We start from the raw sequence: 20,419 nt of genomic DNA on the forward strand, positions 1-20,419 counted from the left end.
CTGGCCTCGCTGATGGGAAACCCCACCTGAAGCATGCAGCAGCTTTTGTAAAAGAAAACCCAGGAACAAACCTGCTTTGAGTGTATTGGCTCAGGGGGAGGAGCTAACAGCGTCCCTCTTTAGGCAGTGGGTGAACAGTGGTGGTGATGACACCGAGGCCCAGAATAAGAGAAGGGGATTATTAAGAACTGGGGTTAGTGCAAAGCCACTCTAGCAGAGAGCTGAAATAAGCAGGTTTTGCATTTCCGATGGGATGCTTTCAGTGGGTTCCACCCTGAACGCAACCCTGTCCACCTGCAGGGGGCGTGGCTCAAAGCAGTGAAGCATTTGTTTTTATCACTTTCTCTTGATTCTCATTTAAATTATTTTTTTGGAAGAACACATAAAATCATTCACTGTCATGTTTGAGCATCTTCGTCTCCTAGCAACAGACTCCTGTCTGAATCTTTTTGGATGTAAACAATCAACTTCACACTAAACCTCTGACAGTACGTTTATTATTGGCTCGCTGTTATTACTGGGTTTGATCGCTGAGGCTTCCTCCTGCATCATGGACGAGTCTGCGTTGGAGCGATACTTCGATGAGTTCATCGCTAACGTGAGTTTTCATTTTTTCAGCTGCTGGTTTAAAAATCAAACCGGTAAACTGCCGCATTTCAGACCTGAAAATCAAACGTGGAGAAAATTTCAACTCTGGTCCACTCGTCTTCACAGAAGTGATTGAATCCAGACACAAGCCTGTTAAGGTCACGCCAAAGTGTATCTTTAGATGATGATGTGCTGCAGTCGTCACAGACTATATACTGAAACTAGCCAGCTAACCTGCTAACTACTAACAGCTGGGTGTTAAACTTTAACCTGACACCACGGTGAACAGTGACCAGTCGTTTCGCTGGAGAGGAATTCAGACCATTTTTGAGTTGGACTGATTTCAGGATGTGAAGGTTGGACCTGGAGTTATCGACACTGAGCTTGTTCATTTCTGGACACCACACAGAGCAGAAACATGTAGCACCACGTTAGCACATAGGCAGATTCTCTTCTTGCTGCAGAACCCCAGGAGGACAGAGGATGTCAGCGAGGAGGTCGGCGAGGAGGAGCTGTTTTTCAAGTTATTGCCTGATGAGCTCCTGACACTGAACACGGTCACCTGTGACGATGCAGGTACGACAACAGAGCCGACAACACTCTGCACACGGTGCGATCATGACTGGGTGGAGCGCTGAGCAGTGACCGAGCTGCATCCATATACTGTTAATCCATAACTGCTAATTAGCACTTAGTGACAGTTGGTTTTGGAGCCTCGAGTGGACGTCAGAGGAACTGCAGTTTGTGGTACTTTCAGCTCTGCTGCTCTTGTTCGTGCCTCAGACAGAATCTGTAAGAAGGAGGATCGGACTGCAGAGAGCGGGATCGCCGGCACGCAGTCACGAGACAGCAGCTCCCAGAATTCCTCAGCAGAAGCTAAGCCCACGTGTGCGTCCTCCTCGTCTGAACTGAAGGCCCTTCCTGTTAAACCCGGGACCCCGGAGGACCCTGAGACACTGAAGGAGAAGTCGTCGAATCTCGCCCCAGTGATATGGTATCACCGCAGAGATCACAGTCTGCTTCTGTCCAGTGACGGCTCTGCGGCTTGAACACGCAGCTGTGACTCTTGTGTTTTTATGTGTTTGCGTGCAGTAACGTCATCTCCACAGTGGACCTGGGCTGCTGTTTGGACCTGAAGTTCATTGCTCGCAGGATGTGGAACGTGCAGTACAAACCACAGGTGCAGAGACCTGAACGCGTGATCTACGTGAAGACATAATAAGCCCGGCACTGGTTTTCATTCTTGCTGTTTTTCAGTATTTCACAGGGATCATCGCTAGGATCCGGGAGCCAAAAGCAACAGCGACCATCTTCCGAACTGGGAAAATCATCTGCCTGGGAACCAAGAGGTTTGTCTGGATTCACATCTCCTCAGACTATGGTGCAGCACGGTGGGTTTCCAACCATCTCCTTGCTTCCTCTTTCTTTTAATAAGTGTGGAGGAGTCGCGCCTGGCGGCCAGGAAGTTTGTCCGCAAACTGCAGAAGTTTGGCTTTCCCGTGCACTTCCTCAACTTTAAGATCCAGAACATTGTAGCCTACTGCCAGACCTTTCCAGTGGATTTAGCAGAACTGCAGAAGGTCCACAAAGGGCAGTGCAGGTCAGGAGATAAGGACTCTGAGTAGAGGCTAGACCCAAACAGGGATGCAGGTTTGAAGCCCAACTTTGAGCACATCACGTGTCAGTCAACGCTACTCTGTGCTAGATCAGGGGTGTCAAACTCAAATACACAGTGGGCCAAAATTCAAATCTGGAACAAAGTCGCGGGCTAACATTAATATTTATTTAAAAAAAAATCTTCCTCCAGATATGAGAATGAATCTTTTCTTATGGACTCGAACACGTTTTGCTGAAAAACTGAATATGGAACAAGCAAAGCTTAATACTAAACAATATATATATAAGCTGGATAATACCAGTAGGCCAGCTCTGATAGTCATTTGGTATGGCTTCGCGGGCCAAATTTGGCCCGCGGGCCAGAGTTTGACACCTATGTGCTAGATGATCTGAGACAGATGCTGACTGATGGCACTTGCTTTCAAATTTTGTTGAATATGAATCCCATTTTCTTCGGTCCCCGTGACGATGCTTTAAAGAACTTTAAAGTGGTTCAACACATGATGTGAAATGTGCAGTCACGGATACTTTGAAGCACTTGTGAAGAAAAGATGTAGACAGCATGCAGTGCTGGGGAGTAACGGAGCACATGTACCAGCGTTACGTATTCAAAATACAAAATATGAGTAACTGTATTCTGTTACACCCAAATGGAAAAGACATATATAAATCTTATAAAATTTGTGTCTGTCTTGTGTGAAACCTGTATGAAAAGCATATAAGAGTGAAAACAGATATAAGATCCCTTGAAAAATTATATAATGAAACTTGTATGTTTTGGATACTTACTAAAACAATGTATGAAAGTAATCAGAAAGTGGCCACTTTCATGAGTAATCACATATAAGTTTTTACTATTTCTTTTCCATATGGGCAGTTACTGTTTAAAAAGGTGGTATTCAGTTACTTTGGTTCAAGGTTCAAGGTTCTTTATTTGTCACATGCATAGTTATACAAGTATAACACACAGTGAAATGTAGCCTGACACGCTCCTCGACATGTGCAAAAATGGGGGGGTGTAGAGCAAGAACATTATATATATATATATATATATATATATATATATATACACTGGGTGAATGTGCAGTAGTAGCAGCAAGCAGGTGAATTCTGTACATTAATAAGAATAGACATCTGACTATTTTACAGGATAGACAATATAAACATATTTAAAATTAAAGGAATTGAAATGTACATTGTGCCTTGGTTTAGTGTCTGGAAGAGTCCTGTCTCAGTCAGTTATAGATGATGTGAGAGGGCGGGTGTGTGTGTTTAGGGCCTGGATGGCTTGGGGATAGAAGCTCCTCTTGAGTCTCTCTGTCCTTGCCCGGAAGATGCGGAACCTTCTACCATTTTGCAGAAGTTGGAACAGTTTGTTGCCAGGATGGGACGGGTCCTTCAGTATCTGCGCTGCTCTAGTCCGGCATCTCCTGGTGTAGGTGTCCTGAAGCGGGGGGAGAGCAATCCTGCAGCAGCGTTCTGCTGTACGGATCACTCTCTGGAGAGCTTTTTGGTCCTTCACACAGCTGTTCCCGAACCACGATGTCATGTTCTGTGTGAGGATGCTCTCCACAGCGCCTGTATAGAAAATCCTGAGGATCTTTGGAGAGACCCTGAACTTCCTCAGTTGTCGTACTTTGTTGAAATAAATGGATTACACTCGGTCTTTTTCTTTTGTGGTAATTCCACGCCGGTGGAAACCCAAACAAAACGCGCATTAAGAGGCTCTAATGCCCGAGTCTCAATCTCACGCCCCACGTCACCCCTACTTGCAGCCGCATAATGACGTGAAGAAATATTTTTTAAAATTATTGTTCCAAAAATGATTTAACCTCCTGAGACCTGAACTCTTTCATGGCATGCAGTTTTCTTTGCTATTTGGGTTGATTGGGACCTAAAGAATGTAAAAACAAAGAATTACCAGATTTTCTTTTTCCTAATTTTTGTTTTTGAGAAAAATGAGATCCACATATGAGGACATTTGTTTCAAATTTTGATAGAACAGCGGCAGCATAATGTCCTCGTAAGTGCATATCAGGCCCTTGTAGAGAAAAATGTGATGTCCACACATGTGGACGCCAGGTCCTAGGAGGTCAATATGAAGGCAATAGGCAGAGTGTTACAGGCATAAAGCATGCAGCCTCATGGGCAGTGTGGCCCAGCTGTGAGTAAGCTGTTAAGACTCGACTGTACGCTGTGTTCATGTTTTACTCTGAAACAATAAGCTCCGTTGCAGCAGCCTTTCAACGCCTCTCTCTGTCTCTCGCTAGCAAAGTCGACCCAGACAACAAAGTAAAGCTAGTTTTCAGCTACGAGCCCGACACGAACCCGGCGTATTAGCCAGAGGTCCCTTTACTACGGTTCGGAGCTGCGGACCTGTTTTATATACACGAGGAATAGTTTTCTATACGAGATCGCTGCAAAAAGTGCAGCCTTACCTAATGTCCACCTACTGTTACTCATTATATTAAGATTTAAACATCTAGCTGGTGTTGGTGTGGAGAGTAACCTTCAGTAATAGTAATAAATCACATTCATGTAGTTGTAAAAAGCTTGATAATATATTAAGTAATCCAAAGTATTCAGAATACGTTACTCACATTCAGTAACGCAATGGAATACGTTACAAAATACATTTTGGGGCATGTAATCTGTAATCTGTAGTGGAATACATTTTAAAAGTAACCTTCCCAACACTGACAGCATGGTCAGTAAATTAGAATTAATGCCATTTTTTGCAGACACCGTAGTGGGAAAGTTCCCAGAATCATCCCGGGCACAGTTCAGTCAGACTGGATAGTAAACGCTTCTAAACTGGCCAGCTCCCACTGAGCCCTGGAGTCGTTTTTCTCCAATATTTCTCTCCCAGTGTGTCTGCAGCAGCCTGTGTTTCGTTGCATGCTACGTAGGAGATCGCTAAACTGTGGAGTGTGTCCTGAAATGATTGTGGAAGGTTTTAGTTTCTACGTCGTGGAAACTGTGAGGTTTTAGTCTGTGTTCTTCTTTCTACAGTTATGAGCCAGAGTTGCATAACCGCCTCATCCTCAACCCGATTACCGGCATCAGAGTGTCCTTCATTTCGGCTGGGTGCATAAATGTGTGCGGTGAGCTTGTCCAAACTGACTGAAAAACTGACCTTTGACTTTTGTGGACGTCATCATGAGTGTGTGTCCATGAAATATCCTGTGTTACACTCCAGGAGCTAAAACCAGGGCTGAGGTCGATGCAATCTTTCAAACCATCTGCAGAATCCTGAGAGAGTACAGGTGGGAGCGAACATGCAGCGGAGCTTTGATTTCAAAGCCAAACTGATGTTAGAGGCAGACATGAATAAACTGACGCATGAGCGTCACTGCACTCCACTGTAGTTCCTGATTGCACCACTAGATGTCAGCACGGCTGCAGGCCGCTCTCAGTCAGTGGTTTAGAGACGTGCAGCTCTCGCCGTGTACCTCGTGTGTGTTTGCATTACTCACTCACAGGTGAGGTCAGGATCACCTGAGAATGAGCAGGAGGCCTCTGGGTGGACGTGACCTGCTGCTCGTCCATCAGAACGGCCAAAACAAGAGTGAATAACACGTCACTGCATCCTGATATCCTCTTAAACAGGTTCGTTATTTACAACCTGCCCTTCATTACATCACTCAACATTCAGTCGGCATGGAGCTCAGATTGGACAGTTTGGGGGTTTGGTCGAGTTTCCGTCATAGTGCATGCTGGGAAGTCTACTGGGATCGGCCTCGTTACCTGACGTTTTACTTTGGTGGGCGTGGCTGTGAGCCTCACCTTTCCTGAGGTGGCAGGAGGTCAGATTCACGATGAGTCATGAAAACGCGTCGTTTGGTGTGTTCTCTGTGACCCGCTGACCGCGGGGATGGAGGCCCTTCCTGTCGTGTCTCCAGGGCTGCATCAGGAGGTGAGGTCATCCGGCCGCTGACACGCCCAGTCTGCATGAAAGCAGTGAATTATGGGAACACTTTCTCTCCTCTGAGCCTCTACGTGCTCTTCCTCCACTCACCGTCTGAGGCTCTCAGTCAGTTTCATCTTTTTTTGAGTTTCACATTTTGAAATTTCTTTTTCAGGTTTTTTGGAACAGCGACTGCTCATCGTGTGCTCGTGACCTCCTCGCCTCTTTGTATTTGATCTGCTCGAGCTGTTCGCATCCTGTCACTCTTGCTCCATTTGGCTCATGTCTTTCCCTCTCTAATAACATCCTCGACTTCCTCTGATCCTAATAATACCAAACAACAATCGTCCTGACACTCACACTTCCTGAACTCCCCACTCTCTCTCTTTCTTCTTCGACATCGATGCTCCGTGTTTGCTTCTCTGGTGGAAACGAGCTGAAAGTCATGTTTGAAAGTGTGAAAGTTTTTTTCTGTCCTTGTTTCCATTCTGTGTCCAAACAGGTTATTATGTAACAATTCTGTTAACATGGAAAACAAAATAAAGTCATAGAGGAAATGTGCTCAGTTTGGGTATTTTTTAATTTATTATCACAAACTGCCTGATGAGCTTATTCAGAGTCGCTGCTTTTTAAAAGTTTTGTTTATATATTATATTGCCTCTGACATTTACCACAAGCTCAAACTAGAAATCCCACTCGGGAGACTGAAACTAAAGGGAATGTTTAAAAACATTTGAAATGAATGAAAATAAAAATAAGAAAACAAACAGTAATAAAGCTTGTCTGAACAGAACAAACTGTCTGTTTTCTCCACAAAATCCAAATGTCTAAAAAACAGAAACATTTTTTGAATGAATCCACGTTTCTGAACTGAGCCGGCAGCAGGAGGAGGTCGGGGTCGATGGAGGACATAAAAAGACCTTCAGTGACGGCGTTTCATGTTTTTCTGAGTTCTGCAGCTGTAAAGTCTGACAGTTAAATTCAACCCAACAATCATATGACCCCCTATGAGCAGCACTTTGGTGACAGTGGGAAGGAAAAACTCCCTTTTAACAGGAAGAAACCTCCGGCAGAACCAGGCTCAGGGAGGGGCGGGGCCATCTGCTGTGATTGGTTGGGGTGAGAGAAGGAAGACAGGATAAAGACATGCTGTGGAAGAGAGACAGAGGTTAATAACAGATATGATCCAATGCAGAGAGGTCTGTTAACACAGTGAGTGAAGAAGAAACACCCAGTGCATCATGGGAATCCCCGGCAGCCTATGTCTATTGCAGCATCACTAAGGGAGGATTCAGGGTCACCTGGTCCAGCCCTAACTATATGCTTTAGCAAAAAGGAAAGTTTGAAGCCTGATCTTACTGTCCTGATGAGCGCTGAAGGGAAAGTTCATTTAGATAAAGCTTCCAGATCTCTGCCCAAACAAGAGCCTGGAGGCCGTCTGACCACGAGCTGCAGATATCAGAATCATCATCTCCTATTGACTGAAACAGGCTGTTGGAGCTCCTGTCTCTTTACCCTCCTCCAAACACACTTTGTTCTGATTGGCCATCTTCTGGAAGCCTGCTGATGGAGAAAGTTATCTGAGAGGTTATGTGACTGTCAGGTGACAGCAGGACATCAGGCTGGACCAAACGCAGGTAAGAAGGAGCTCACCACACAGTGAGCATTTAAACTGAGTCCAACAAGTACTTTTTGAAGTTTTCTCCAGTGAATTATCAGAAAACCTGTGGATGCCATTAAGTTCCTGCTCCTCAGTGCTTTGAGGCCATTCAGTGGTTAGCGTTAGCTTCTGGTTTACTTCTGCACACCTGCATGTGCAAAATGCCTTCATGGAAAATTCAGACTCCACAAGTTTTTTCTTCGTCCTGTTTCCAGGCTTCAGCAGTTTGGCCGGCCTCGCGGGGCCGCTGCTGTGACTGCACACTTTTAGTCAAAAGGGTTTTTTTTTAGCAACTGGGAGCTGTGAAGGTCCAAAAATGCAAAGTCAACTTTTCCACTTTGTTGTGAGCCAAACAACATCAGCATGTAGGATTACAAAGCACACCTGTATTCACAGGAAGGAAAGCACGAACTCGGAGCTGTGAGCTCCAATAGCTGCTAACTCACCACTTTACATGCACGGCCTGCAGCCATCTGTTGTACAGAGGAAGCACGGGAGGACGTCTCCGGAGACTCGGATCCAAAGCAAATAGCTCACATCATCCCTGACCCAGAAACGGATCTGGGAAGGAAGTGATTTAGCACTCGGGCGCCGTGCCTGGACGAGTGTCCCAAAGGTCAGGAAGAAAAATCAATCAACCTCCGAGGCTTCATTAGACACTTCATTTCGCCCCGATTGCTTTATCTGAGCAGGAAACGAGAACTTAAATCACTTCCACACGAGCTGAAGCTGAGACTTTAAGTCGTCTTCTCGTCCACAGGTCATAAAACTGATCTAGAAGCAGGAAAGTGCCTGTGTCAGATTTACGAAGCAGTTTACTGTAAAAATCTGTCATGGTGAAGTTTCACAGGCAGGCAAAAGCCTCATCTCCACTCCCGTCTTTACCCGTGAGTCAGCACAAATGCTGAACCCAAACTGCACATGTGGGAGTCTGAGATGCTGTGAAATGACCCACATCAGGCAGGGTTCTCCTCTCTTGGTCTCAAGGCCCCCCTGTTCCGATTCAAAGGGCTCATCGGGGGGCTGAGGCCCTGCTGTGACCCCTCATCAGCAAACGCCTTTGCAAAAGTCTTTCAAGGGCTGAAAATAAGGCCAGATGTTCCCAGCTGCTCTCAGCAGGTCACAGACTGAAGTCGCTGCCGTCTCAGAGGAGAAGCTGACATTCCTGCAAATAAAAATAAGGAGCTGCTTTTTGTCTGAACTGTAGCATCACATGAAAGCCGAACAGGCCACACGTGTCCACACTCAGACATCCGTCCTGCTGCAGCAATCCTAAAAAAGCTGTTCTCTCTTCCTCTCCTGGTTGGAGACAAACTTTATCCTGCAGTCAGCAGAACGCAGCAGACTCAAGTGCATCTGAACTTTTCCTTTCTCCTAATGTGGGCTGCACCTGCATCTCATGAGCTTGCTGTTCCAGATGTTGACCTGCAGACTTCCATGAGGTCAGAACCACAACCACCTGCTGACAGCCAATCACGTAACCCGCTAACTAACTTGGAAAATAAATAAACCTGCACAGGTGCGGTCTGTCGCTCCCTCAGTGTGTCTGAAAACGCACAACAGCAAAGCAGTGCCAAAAACTCTCAGACCTGTACACGGATAACCAAACATATGATTTCTTACTGCCTCACAGAGCTATGATGTGGGAATTCGACTTTATTTCAATTTATGCTTTATTTTAAGGAAAATTCCAGTTTCCTTTAAAACACGTTATTAACATAATTTAGGTTTCGTCTTGCAGCGAATGAGCTGAACATGAAGTAAAACGGTGCACACGTCAGAATCATCATCATCAATCTCACATTTTTAATAAATAATCAAGTATGTAGAAGTATTATTAGTGCAGCTGTGGCATAAAGCTTGCAGGAGGCAGTCTCATCCATTTGTTAAGCACTGTGAAAAAATAAATTATTGCTGTATTAAAAATGTTGTCGAATATGAAGATACCATCTTGTAAATAAGATGCAATCAGTGTGAAACTAGCACTGAATGAAACATCCTCGCTGCACCCATGTTAGGTCGTTATCTTTGCTTTGCGCCACGATGATGATTCACCCACATTAGCATTTAGGATTATGTGACATACGGAAGAAATATGGCGTGCAAGCAAGTCGCATTCCTTTAGTTAATAAGTTGAATACGTGACTGAGTTTGAGCCTTTCAGGCCCTGTGGTCATGTCCGGACGAGCGTGGACGTGAGTCTGTTCAGACGGTAAACAAAGTTCAGCTGATTGGTCCCAGATGTTAACACGAGTTTGCAGCTGCAGCACGGAGGCTCCCGCGCTCGCTGCCGATGTGGAGGAGCTTTAACTCCGGGGCGGAGGTCCTCTGGAGGAGTCTGCAGTCCCAGTAAGTAATGGTAACCATCAGGTTTTTTCATCATGCGTGCATTATTTTTCACTTTAGGTGAGTATTGTATTTATTAGTCACACTTTCCAACTGCCTCTTCAGACCTGGAAGCTACGTCTTAACCCTCGTTTGATCCTTGCAGTGCCGTTTCACATGACACGTTTGGGGCTCATCTGTAGCTGGACAAACGTGACCAGGCTCTGCACAGGTGTGTTTCAGTCACAGGTGTAAGAAGGTGACGCCTTTTTAGAGTCAAACAAGTCAGAGCAAAGAAAACCAGCAGCTTTTTCAGATTCCAGATGTTAGCCTGTGTTTTAAAGACAAATGTGGGAGTAGCTGTGGTGTCAATGCTGCAGAGCTGACAGACAGGAGAGCAGCTGAAGGAAGGAAAGAGTTAAACCTCTGCTTCCTCCTCGGGTAGGAGGTGGTATGGAGGGGTGGGTGTGGCGGCGGTGGTGGGGGACCTCTTCTTCTATTGATAGCCACGTTCCCCCCGTTTATTCCTGCAGTGAGGACGATGCAGAGCAGCGAGCCAGAGGAGGCTCCACGCCGAGGAGACCCCGACCTGCTCAGACTCAAACCGGCGCTCTGAGGGATGGACGGCTGCTCGCTGACACAGTAAGTGCTCCCAGCTTTCCCGTCTCCACACAATCACAGCAACAGCCGGGACTGTTTAGTCACGCAGGCTGCTGGAATGTCGGGAAAGTCCTGATTTCAGGGAGGAACGTTAAAGCCTCGTCCTCTCTCTGTGGAAGTCAGGCTGCAGGAACGACTGTCTGCATTTTTAAAGCTGCTTCTTCTGGGATTTTATTTTTCTTGAAGCAGATTTCATTTGACACTGTGTGCTGTTGTATCAATAATAATGTTATTTCTGCAGCGCAGCAGCTTTCAAACACAGTCACAGACGGTCTGTGTGTTGCAGCTCCAGCAGTGAGTCAGTCCCCACAGACTCACACGTTCATTTCCCCTTCATCACACCTGTACGGGGGAGGAGAGGCGGCTGTAACGCACCTGTGTAAAGGTTTGACAGGTGGGAGGTGACAGCTTCAGGCTCATGTAGTCTCAGGCAGTGTCTTTACCTTACAGTAACGAGCACCTCCAGGCGACCGTTGTCGTGAGCTGCTCCATACAAACCAAACTGACCTCTGCATGTGACATTACCTGACCAATAACCTGGCTGCTGTGAGGTCACTGCACACAAACAGAGAAGCAGACGGTCACAGCTTCAGCTCTTTCAGGTTTGCGGCATTCGATCGTGCGCAGCGGTCTGAGCTCTGCACTCTGATTGGACCGCTGCAGAGGGCCGAATCTGCTGTGACTCCTGGAAAGGTTGCGTTAACACACCTGAACCATTCAGACCAGCAAACCACCAAAACGTCTACTTCTGTAGAGACGCTCTCACCCACGAGGATCAATCAGTTAATCATCATTAGCAGCTCTCGTGGCTACTTACCCTCTAAGTGCTGGTGAGGACGGCCTTCTTTCACACACTCGGTGTTGTTGTTCTATATCAGAACATTTTTAAGATGATTTTTTTGTCATGTCCTCTCACGCCCTTTCCAATCAAAAATGATTCAGTTAGAGATCTTTTATCTCTGATCCAGTATTTCCACATATTTCTGCAGTGATTTGGTGTGAGCTGTTCGGTGTGGCAGCCGTAGAGATGTCTGCTTCTCTGGACTATGGCAGGTCTGAATGACACCGCTCTGCTCAGAGCATCTCTCACAGTCACTCCAACGCGCCTTAATGAAAACGAGCTGAGCTGCAGCAGAAAAAGTCGTTGATTAGGAGTGAAAATAATGAGGTTACAGCGGGGCCGGGCCCTCGTTACGCCTCGCATCATTTCCTGTGATCTTTCACTTTCAGGCCACTCTCAGGCTGCCCTCCCTCTGCCTCACGTTAAGGCTTCGTTTACAGCAGAGGCTCTCGCTTCCGCTCGGAGAGACAGATGTCGCCACAAAGTGTGCCAGCGCCTCAACGAGCCGCTGACGCGTTGTAACATTTAATCTGTGAAAGTCGTTAGTTTGGCCTCGTTTCCACTCGAGCTCTGACCCAGCGACCCGCGTGATCCCAACCTGGTGCTGCACACATGGTCAGAGGCTGAAGTCAGGTGACCGTGAAGGGAAGGAGGCGTTGATGTGTAGCAGCTGTTTATCTTCTTGGCTGATGGTTTTAAACCAGCTGTGGAATAAAACAAAGTGTAACAATATCAGACATAAACGATGCTTTAATGTCTTTGATGTAACCAAAAACTTATTTCTGACTTCACAGCTAGCTGTTCTCTGATTGGCTGATCCCTGACACCTGCATCAAGATGGCTCACCTGTTCCTCGCCAGCAAGATCACAATGCCCGATGACCTCCACAGCAAAGGTGGCGGTGGCAGGGTCCCCCGGAGCGCCATGAAGGTGCCGCCGTCCATCTCCGCCGAGAAGCTGAGCCGGGACAAGCCCAGGAAGGATCGTAGAGTCGTCGTGACAACGCACGTCCCGCATGTCAATGAAGTCCAGCTTACAGCGGCGACGGGCGGCGCCGAGATGTCCTGCTACCGCTGCACCATCCCGTTCGGCGTGGTGGTCCTCATCGCTGGCATTGTGGTGACGGCGGTGGCCTACACCTTCAACTCCCACGGGTCCACCATCACGGTGCTGGGACTGGTGCTGCTGTCTGTCGGGCTGGGGCTGCTGGGCGCCAGCGCCATCTGCTGGAAGGTCCGACAGAAGAAGAAAAAGGACAAGCGACGGGAGAGCCAGACCGCCCTCATGGCGAGCCACGGGTACTGCGTGGTCTGAGCTCAGACCTCTGAAGTGAATAACAACACAAACTAACAGGATTTGAGACGCTTTACAAACTGCAGAGACCTCGCTGTGCTGTTTCCTCCTGCAGCTGACGCGAGGACAGCCGCAGATGTGAACGACGAGCAGAGCGAAGGACGCGTCTCGGACAAAACATTACTAATGGAGACGCCTTCATCAGCTGGAGGTGTTGGATGAGGAAAAGCTTGCTTTAGTGCTGACACAAAGAGATAAATAACACGTCATTAATTTTACAAATATGCTGATAAACCAATTTTTCAAGCAGAAATTCAGAATATTTTCAGGTCCCAGCTCCTCAAATCTGCCTGATTTCTCTGATTTATCTGTCGTCGAGGTTCTGGAGTACAAACATGTGAACCTCCAAACACCCACCCTGCACTGGGGGCCCATTAGAGGAGCCCTGAGCCCAGACAGGTGACCCGGTGGGTGTTCAGAGGTCTGGGTAACAAAATCAAAGCCCCTCAGGTTTATTGTTGGAGCAGGTAAATGGATTCGATCTAATTATTGCCAAAACATCAATTTTCTCAAAGACATAACTTAGCACGTTTGTAGTTTCCACACAGGACACGTTAGGATTACGGCTGATGCTTTTATTCTGAAAGTACCTGCAGCTGTTTTAGTGACATGAACCTTTAAGTGTTTGGCTTCAAAAAAATAAGATTTTGGATAATATGAGTGTTTAGTTGACAACTTCTTAAAACTCATTTATGATGCACAGTATCTAACTAAAGCTGCTAATAAGCTATAAAAGACATTTAAAGGTACTCTAACGTATACGTTTCTCTGAGTTTGTAGCTCTCGTCGGTCTAATTTGTGGCCTCTGACGTTTCCCCGGGATACACAGAGCATTCCTTCGGGACATGTCATCATGGTTTGATGTTTCTGGGTGAGACTGTGTTTCCCTCTGATGTTGGGTTCAGACTACAGGGAGCGTCGGATTAGATGGTTTTGCGTCACATTGGGTCATTAACATGTCACGAACATAAACATGACAATCATCGCTGCTCGCTGTGTTTCACAACCTGATAAAAGTCTCTGCACACGAGGACCGAGGGACCAACACAAATGTAATCATGTGCCGTGGCGTGCGCGGCAGAGCTCTCAGACCGCCGAGGACGACTTATCTGTGTTTCCGTCTGAATCTGAAAACCCGTTAAAAACCCACGAGGCGACTCAGGGCGGAGTCTTAACGAGATTAATGAATGACGTGAGCAGATCGCTATCCCAAACTCAAACCGGACTCCATGATGTTCTCCATACAAACAACGTGAAGAAAAACGACCTCCTCGCCAATTTATCCTGTAAGACGTTTATGTCAGATTTTGCTGTAATTGGAATTCTTGAGTTATGGTCGTAACGGCGAGTTGGACCTTTATCGCTAAATTAAGTGCTAACAATTCCCATCCAATCCTGCGATATCACGTTCATAATAATGAAACGCATGCACTACCTGGAAGAATCCGCCTCCAGGCTTCACCTGTCCCCGCCTTAATTGTTTTACATTAGTGGCGCCTTCTTGGAGGTGAAACTTGGTGGAGTTCCTTCTGTGGAGGTGGAGGAGACGAGATCCTCAGAGAAAGAGCTCCGCCTGGCTCGTCCGAGTGTTTCCCACTTCATCCATACTGTGGGATCATTGTGTGTGTCATAAACCATCAGATCTTCCATCTGATGACGTTCGTCAGCGCTTCGCGTCTCTGCGTTGGGGCCGACATCGCTCTATCGTGGAGTCTGAACCCAACACGGTGACGTAACTGAGCGACGTGCAGTGCTGAGGTCACAAATAGACCGATTCCTGACATGCATGCTACTCTGTGTGTTTAGTGCACTATGATGCAGATGTATCCACTGTATTAAAGCTGTTTAGCTCCTATTTATTCTGTTGGTGGACGTGTTCGTGTAAAATATTTGTTCTATTAAAGTCAGCCAAACCACACCACTGCTCTTGCATTTACTCACCGAGGATCTGCTTTGCAGAGCAGGTTTGAGACACGCTGCGGGGCTAAATTTAGCCATGTTTATGTTGCCTAGCATCCCAAAGACACACAGCCAGTTAATAAAGTGAGGAAGGGCTGGGCGGGGGAGTCAGGGTTGCATCATCTGGACCAGAGCTGGTGGTGGCGGTGATGACGGGTAGCGGTTACAACACGTTGTCACTTGTGCAGTGCTAACTTTATCTCTGCTGGAGTGCAGCATCCTGGGAATGTGGGTGGACTGGGGGGAGGGACTGGAAAGAGAGATGAGGGGGTGCAGAGTGGATCATCGGTCTCATTCTTGAGGACACTTTGGAGGAGGTGCAGCGCCTCCTGAGCCTGACGGAAGGTGAAAATAGAAGCGATCTCAGAAGACGTGGACACGTTTAACCCCCCAGCAGCACATCAGCACCTTCCAATGATCACACGTCACTTTCACAAACATGGCCGACAGTTTACCACAGAGGTCGTTACAGCGCCTAAAACCTGCGACCTGCCGTCCTGAAAACACATCAGCTGACACACACAGCTGGTAAAACTCACGTAAAGCATGCTATTCAAACGGCGTCAGCTGGCCGACAGCTTAACTGCATCTGCAAGCTGCTTTGCAACCCAGCTCCTGATTTAACGTCGTGTCTGCTGCTTTGTTCAGTACTTTATCCTATGACACAGCGACTGGCACGACCAAAGTGACTGTCTAAGCTTGCAGTTTCACAGCCTTTGAAATGGTTGCCTTGAAGCCGGGACCAGGTTTGGTTCCTTTCCTCAAAGCTGCTTTGGTGCATCAGAACTGCGATAAGACGGAGCCAGTCTGTGATTGAATGGTGAAGCTGGTATAATCAGGCAATTAATGGCTAAATAACAATGAGATAGAAGAAGTTTTCTAACCAGAATAAAACCAGCTGAGTCGAGTCTCCTGTTGCAGACTGACTCAGATTGATTGCACCCTGTTGTCAGCGTTTATAAATTAGGCACTAATTATTACAAACCTGGGCCAGTCTGTCTGAGGACTACGAGTCGACTGATCGTTAGGAGACACGTCGCCTCCCACCAGGCAAGCTTGTTGCATGCTCCTCTTCTCGGTGACCAGGTACAATCGTTTACTGAATCGGTTGAAATAAAAGCAACACATCTGCCAGGTTTTTCTGAGTAACTGAGGGACACGAGTGCAGCGCTTCCCACTCCATGCCTTTCACCTGTAAGTGATCAGCCACGCCTCCCTATTATTGCAGATGAACAGTCGTCTCTGTTGCAGAGTGATGACGTACTGATGGTGGCTCCGGTCCGTTGTCTGTCGTCATCTTGGACCTCTGAAGCTGTTCATGTGCAGCATGAAACGTTAAAGTCAGTTTTAAAAACTCTGTGTGACTACAGCCCACAGGCTCAAATATCTCACTAACCTCGTGCAGTGGACGGTCATCTCAGATGTTCTGTTTGTCTCTGACCATCAGTGGCCTCAACATGAAAGAAGCAGAGCAGGAATGATTCATAGTCCAGATTGAATAAGCAGATTTTGGCCCTGACTGAATCATCAGCTTTTATTTGATATCTGCCAATCACACAACTGCTCAGTGTTTCAGGCCTTTAGACTCCCTGGAGTCTCGGGCAGAGCGGAGACATGACGTATCAAATAATCTGTTATCTAGTTCAGTTTAGTTTTATTTGCTTTTTGAATTATATCCAAATGAGGTGATTTCCCCCTTAAATAAACAAAGTGAGAAAGTGAAGATTACTCTGAGAGGGAACGTTAGAAATGAAGGATTCCTGTTTATGCTGAGTTGGATGCCTTCTCAGGCACAGTCTGCTGCGTCCTTCCTGCAGAGCTCTGGATGTTTACGTGCTTTCAGTTTGGTTTATTTGTCACAGAGACGATTAAATCATCCTCATCGGCCTCGCTGATGTCTGACCCTGATTCTGATTGTCAGAGCTTTGTGTCTCAGGCTGTGTGAGGACGGCTCAGAGGGGAAATGCCAATCCTTCCCTTCCCCTAACACAGTGACCAGCGGTGTAAGTCAGCGGCAGCGTGCCTGCTAAAAACACACCCCAGACTCCCGGCCGGAAAGGGCCTGGCACGCAAAGAGCCGGGAATCGGCACGGTTGAAAGGATCGGCCGGAGAACAGGAAGGAGTTTCTGCTCGAACACACCCTCTATCCAAACTTTGAACTAATTCCCAAAAAGGCGTGAGACTGCTCTGTCTTCAGAGGAGAGTCAAGGTCAGCCGAAGAGACCGAGTCAGGAACCATCGGGCCAGATCCTGCCGGCTGCAATGGATTTAAAGCTGTGGAAGAATCATAAAACCAGTGAAACTCTTTCTAATCTGTAAAGGCAAAACTTTTCTAGTCCTTGACCACCTCGACCAGGTGTCCTGATCACATGACCCAGCGCTGCACAGGCAGGGACGTAGGCTGACTGCTACATTTTAGGCAGCAGTGAATCAAATGTTTTAGAGATGTAAAAAAGTGTTGTGTGATAAAAGCTCAGACTCTGCCTGTCTCTGATGATGGTGTGCAGTAGGGGTGCAACGATACTCATATCGATATTGAACCGTTCGATACAGTGCTTTCAGTTCGGTACGCATATGTATCAAACAATACAAAAGTTTTAATTTATTTTATCAACTTTCCTTCTGACGATGCTGTCTGTGTTGAGCGCTCAGTGGATCTGTGCTCGACTACTCCACCTAGGCTGCACAAGCTAGCGAGACAGAAGCTAAGCTCCTTGCAACATGGCGAATTGAACCTCCCCCACTCTCATTCAGATCTGGTGTTTGGAACTATTTTGGTTTTCATGTGACGTATGACCCTGAAGGTAAGCGCGTCATGGACTAAAGTAAAACAGTATGTTGGATGTGCCATGCAATGCTCAATTACATGGGTGGGAGCTAGTGTGTTAGCGCAGTTAGCTCGTTAACGTGTTGGCCGTCCAGCCCCACGCACGGGGCGATCCGCGGTAGCTCGTTAACGGAGATTTGCCGTGTTGTGGCGTTAACGTAATTTCAGATTAACGCTGACAGCACTAGTGGGAACACAACGAACATGACTGCACATTTACTCCGACATCATCCTAATGCAAAGACAAAAACAACAAGCATGCTACAAACTTTACCCGAGTCATTTAGACAGCCGTTAGCACAGGATTCTCCTTATGGGGACCTGATATGTTTAACATGCTGCTGAGAATATAGCCCAGAAGAAGCGTATAGTAGAGCTTTTATTTTGGAAAGAGCCATTTCTCTGTAATAAACTCTCTTTTCCAAAGATGAGGGATTCCTCCATCAGATAGATTTATTATTTTTGTTGTTTCAGCAACATTAAATTTAAAAACGGTACTTTTGAGTTAAAATATATATTTATAATTTTAATAAATGACAAATTAAAAAAGCATGAACATTTTTTTTGTATCGAAAAAATATCGAACCGTGACACCAAAGTATCGAACCGTGAATTTTGTGTATTGTTGCACCCCTAGTGTGCAGGTATGCGGCGTATACGCAGGTGGGGCAGTATCCACCGTCCTCAGAGAGCTCGGCAGCTCTCAGGAGTTTTAATTTGCTCCTGAGGTGGAACGAGAGCTCTCACCTGGAGCTGCCGTGGTTTGTGCTGCAAACACGAAACGAGAAGCCTCGTTAGCGCGCGAGCTCAGAGTGTCGGCAGGTGCGATTACCTGTCAGTAGACGAGCTGCAGCTGCTGCTGACAGCTCGCCGATCGCTAATGAGGCCGGCTGTCAGTCAGAGCCGAAGCCTTCCCGCTGCCAGCAGCAGAGTCCGGCTAAAACTGGAATCTGACGGGAACGCTGGAGTCATCGGAGGACTCGGTGCAGAGTTATAAAACTCAGCCATCCAGAAATATCTGAGCGTGTTCACCGTTTCCTGCTAATTATCCACCTACGAGCAACAGGTAGAGGAAACAGTCAGCATGATCTAGCTGATTATTCTCTGCTGGGAAAACTGGAAGAACCGTCCATCACGGACTGCTTCCATGTTTTAAAGGTTACTGAACGCTAACGAGGTGTTTTCGTGTCACACGAGCAACACAACAATACCAGACGCCATGATGAACGTCGACTGCACCCGAGCCTCAGGCTGGTGCAGACTTTAGTAACCCACAGTGTGGAGCTTCACGTTACAGCAGGTCCACAAGTCAAGGTTAAAAAAGTTTCACAAAAGCCAAAAAAGGACACGGTTACGTCCATAAAATGACTTTTTATGAACAAATTCAATTAGACGTGTGATAAGTCCTTAAACCCCTGAGAAAGTCCTCTGAGAATCAATCAGAATAAGTCATTTATGGTTTTATTCAACATTTAGATTGATCAGATCTCTGATATTGAGAATAACTCCTGTGTGTAATGTCAGCTGTGAACACATCACAGTGATGACCGATCTCTCTGTCCACTCAGACTTTATCCTGTTAAATGTGATTTTTATTGACGCTGCCGTGGATTCATTACGTCTGTATTGAAAACAAAGCTTTAAATGAATAAAACAATTGTGAAACATTGTGACAGGAGACATTTTTAACTCGTGAAGTTTAGAAGCCGCTGTGTTTGTTTGGACTGGGAAGCGGAGGCTCTGTGGAGCTGCGCGGCCTGGAAATGATTTTGAACTGTGAAGGTTACGAGGTTAAGTCTTCATATCCTTCTCTGCTGGCGAGCAATACCCACTCATCCTTCCAGGCTGACTTAAAAGGAAGTCAGTTTATTACGCTGAGATTTAGAAATATATACGAGTGTTATTAAAGATGTTTGAGATAGACGAGGTGATGGGAGGGAACCAGAGTCAGTTTACATGATTTAGATTTGACAGACTTCTCTAAATGCATCACACAGAGTCAGTCTTTTCAAAATGAGACATGATGACAGACGAGATTTCTCTTAAACTAAGAAGAAGATCCTGAAAACAAACGATTATCATGTACACACAAGTGTCGCCCCCTGCTGGTCATTAGAAATAATGCCAGTTAAAGGGACATCTGCGGCGGTATCCCTTTTCAGATGTTTCATCCTGTGCACAGACCTAATTAGTTTGTTACAGCGAGACGAAGACAAAAACTAATTACAGCTGGAAGCGTTTCTAGATGTTTCTACCCCGAGCCAAAGGCTGACACTTAGACCTCAGTCACACCGGCTTTAGATAAGTTGGTGTGACTGAGACTCACAGAGCAGTTGGGGAGTGTTTGCTGGCGGCTGCTAGTTGAAGTTGCAGAGCGGCGTCTGCATTGTGTCTGATTGCTTTGGGCAGACGCACAGTCCCTAACAGCTCACTGAGAAGTGGAGACACTACATGTTTCACAAGTGCAGCTTTTGGTTTCTTTCCAAAGGTTGACTTGGTGAGTTCCACACAAGCTATGAGCGACTGTGGCGGTGACCAGCAGGCTTTTGGTGCAGCTTCTTTGCAACTAATTTAAGCTAGCAACAACCAGCACCCACTCACAACCAGTCAGGAACGTCCGTTTTTCCCTAGCAGACCGGCTTCAGGCCCATGTGACTGAGGACGCTTAGGGATGCAACTGT

The 20,419-nt window shown here is 46.6% G+C and overlaps 2 protein-coding genes across 3 annotated transcripts; both read left to right on the top strand.

Annotated features, from left to right (window-relative positions):
- Window positions 1–390: 390 nt before the first annotated feature.
- Window positions 391–6,841, top strand: LOC113027629 (TATA-box-binding protein-like). 2 transcript variants are annotated; one of them, XM_026177262.1, is made up of 8 exons: window positions 391–598; window positions 1,053–1,164; window positions 1,372–1,582; window positions 1,681–1,768; window positions 1,846–1,937; window positions 2,024–2,188; window positions 5,218–5,309; window positions 5,405–6,354. In XM_026177262.1, exons 1-8 carry the CDS (start codon window positions 551–553, stop codon window positions 5,515–5,517), a joined length of 921 nt encoding a protein of 306 aa, XP_026033047.1. In that variant the 5' UTR covers window positions 391–550; the 3' UTR covers window positions 5,518–6,354. The 2 variants fall into 2 exon arrangements, with proteins under 2 accessions (XP_026033047.1, XP_026033048.1); XM_026177263.1 differs by lacking the exon at window positions 5,218–5,309 and having other exon boundaries at window positions 6,288–6,841.
- A 3,835-nt stretch (window positions 6,842–10,676) lies between these two features.
- On the top strand, window positions 10,677–14,869 carry LOC113027938 (transmembrane protein 100-like). The gene is made up of 2 exons (XM_026177785.1): window positions 10,677–10,739; window positions 12,393–14,869. Exon 2 carries the CDS (start codon window positions 12,436–12,438, stop codon window positions 12,910–12,912), a length of 477 nt encoding a protein of 158 aa, XP_026033570.1. The 5' UTR covers window positions 10,677–10,739; window positions 12,393–12,435; the 3' UTR covers window positions 12,913–14,869.
- Window positions 14,870–20,419: the final 5,550 nt, after the last annotated feature.

Source organism: Astatotilapia calliptera, chromosome 8 (genome assembly GCF_900246225.1).
Source record: "Astatotilapia calliptera chromosome 8, fAstCal1.2, whole genome shotgun sequence".
NCBI classification, from domain to species: domain Eukaryota; kingdom Metazoa; phylum Chordata; class Actinopteri; order Cichliformes; family Cichlidae; genus Astatotilapia; species Astatotilapia calliptera.

Bases quoted from the DNA above. Each gene is read 5' to 3' on its own strand.
- LOC113027629 (XM_026177262.1), top strand. From the start codon at position 551: ATGGACGAGTCTGCGTTGGAGCGATACTTCGATGAGTTCATCGCTAAC. The intron at 1,769-1,845 runs GTGCAGAGACCT...GCTGTTTTTCAG, and splicing joins ACGTGCAGTACAAACCACAG to TATTTCACAGGGATCATCGC. The intron at 5,310-5,404 runs GTGAGCTTGTCC...GTTACACTCCAG, and splicing joins TGGGTGCATAAATGTGTGCG to GAGCTAAAACCAGGGCTGAG.
- LOC113027938 (XM_026177785.1), top strand. From the start codon at position 12,436: ATGGCTCACCTGTTCCTCGCCAGCAAGATCACAATGCCCGATGACCTC.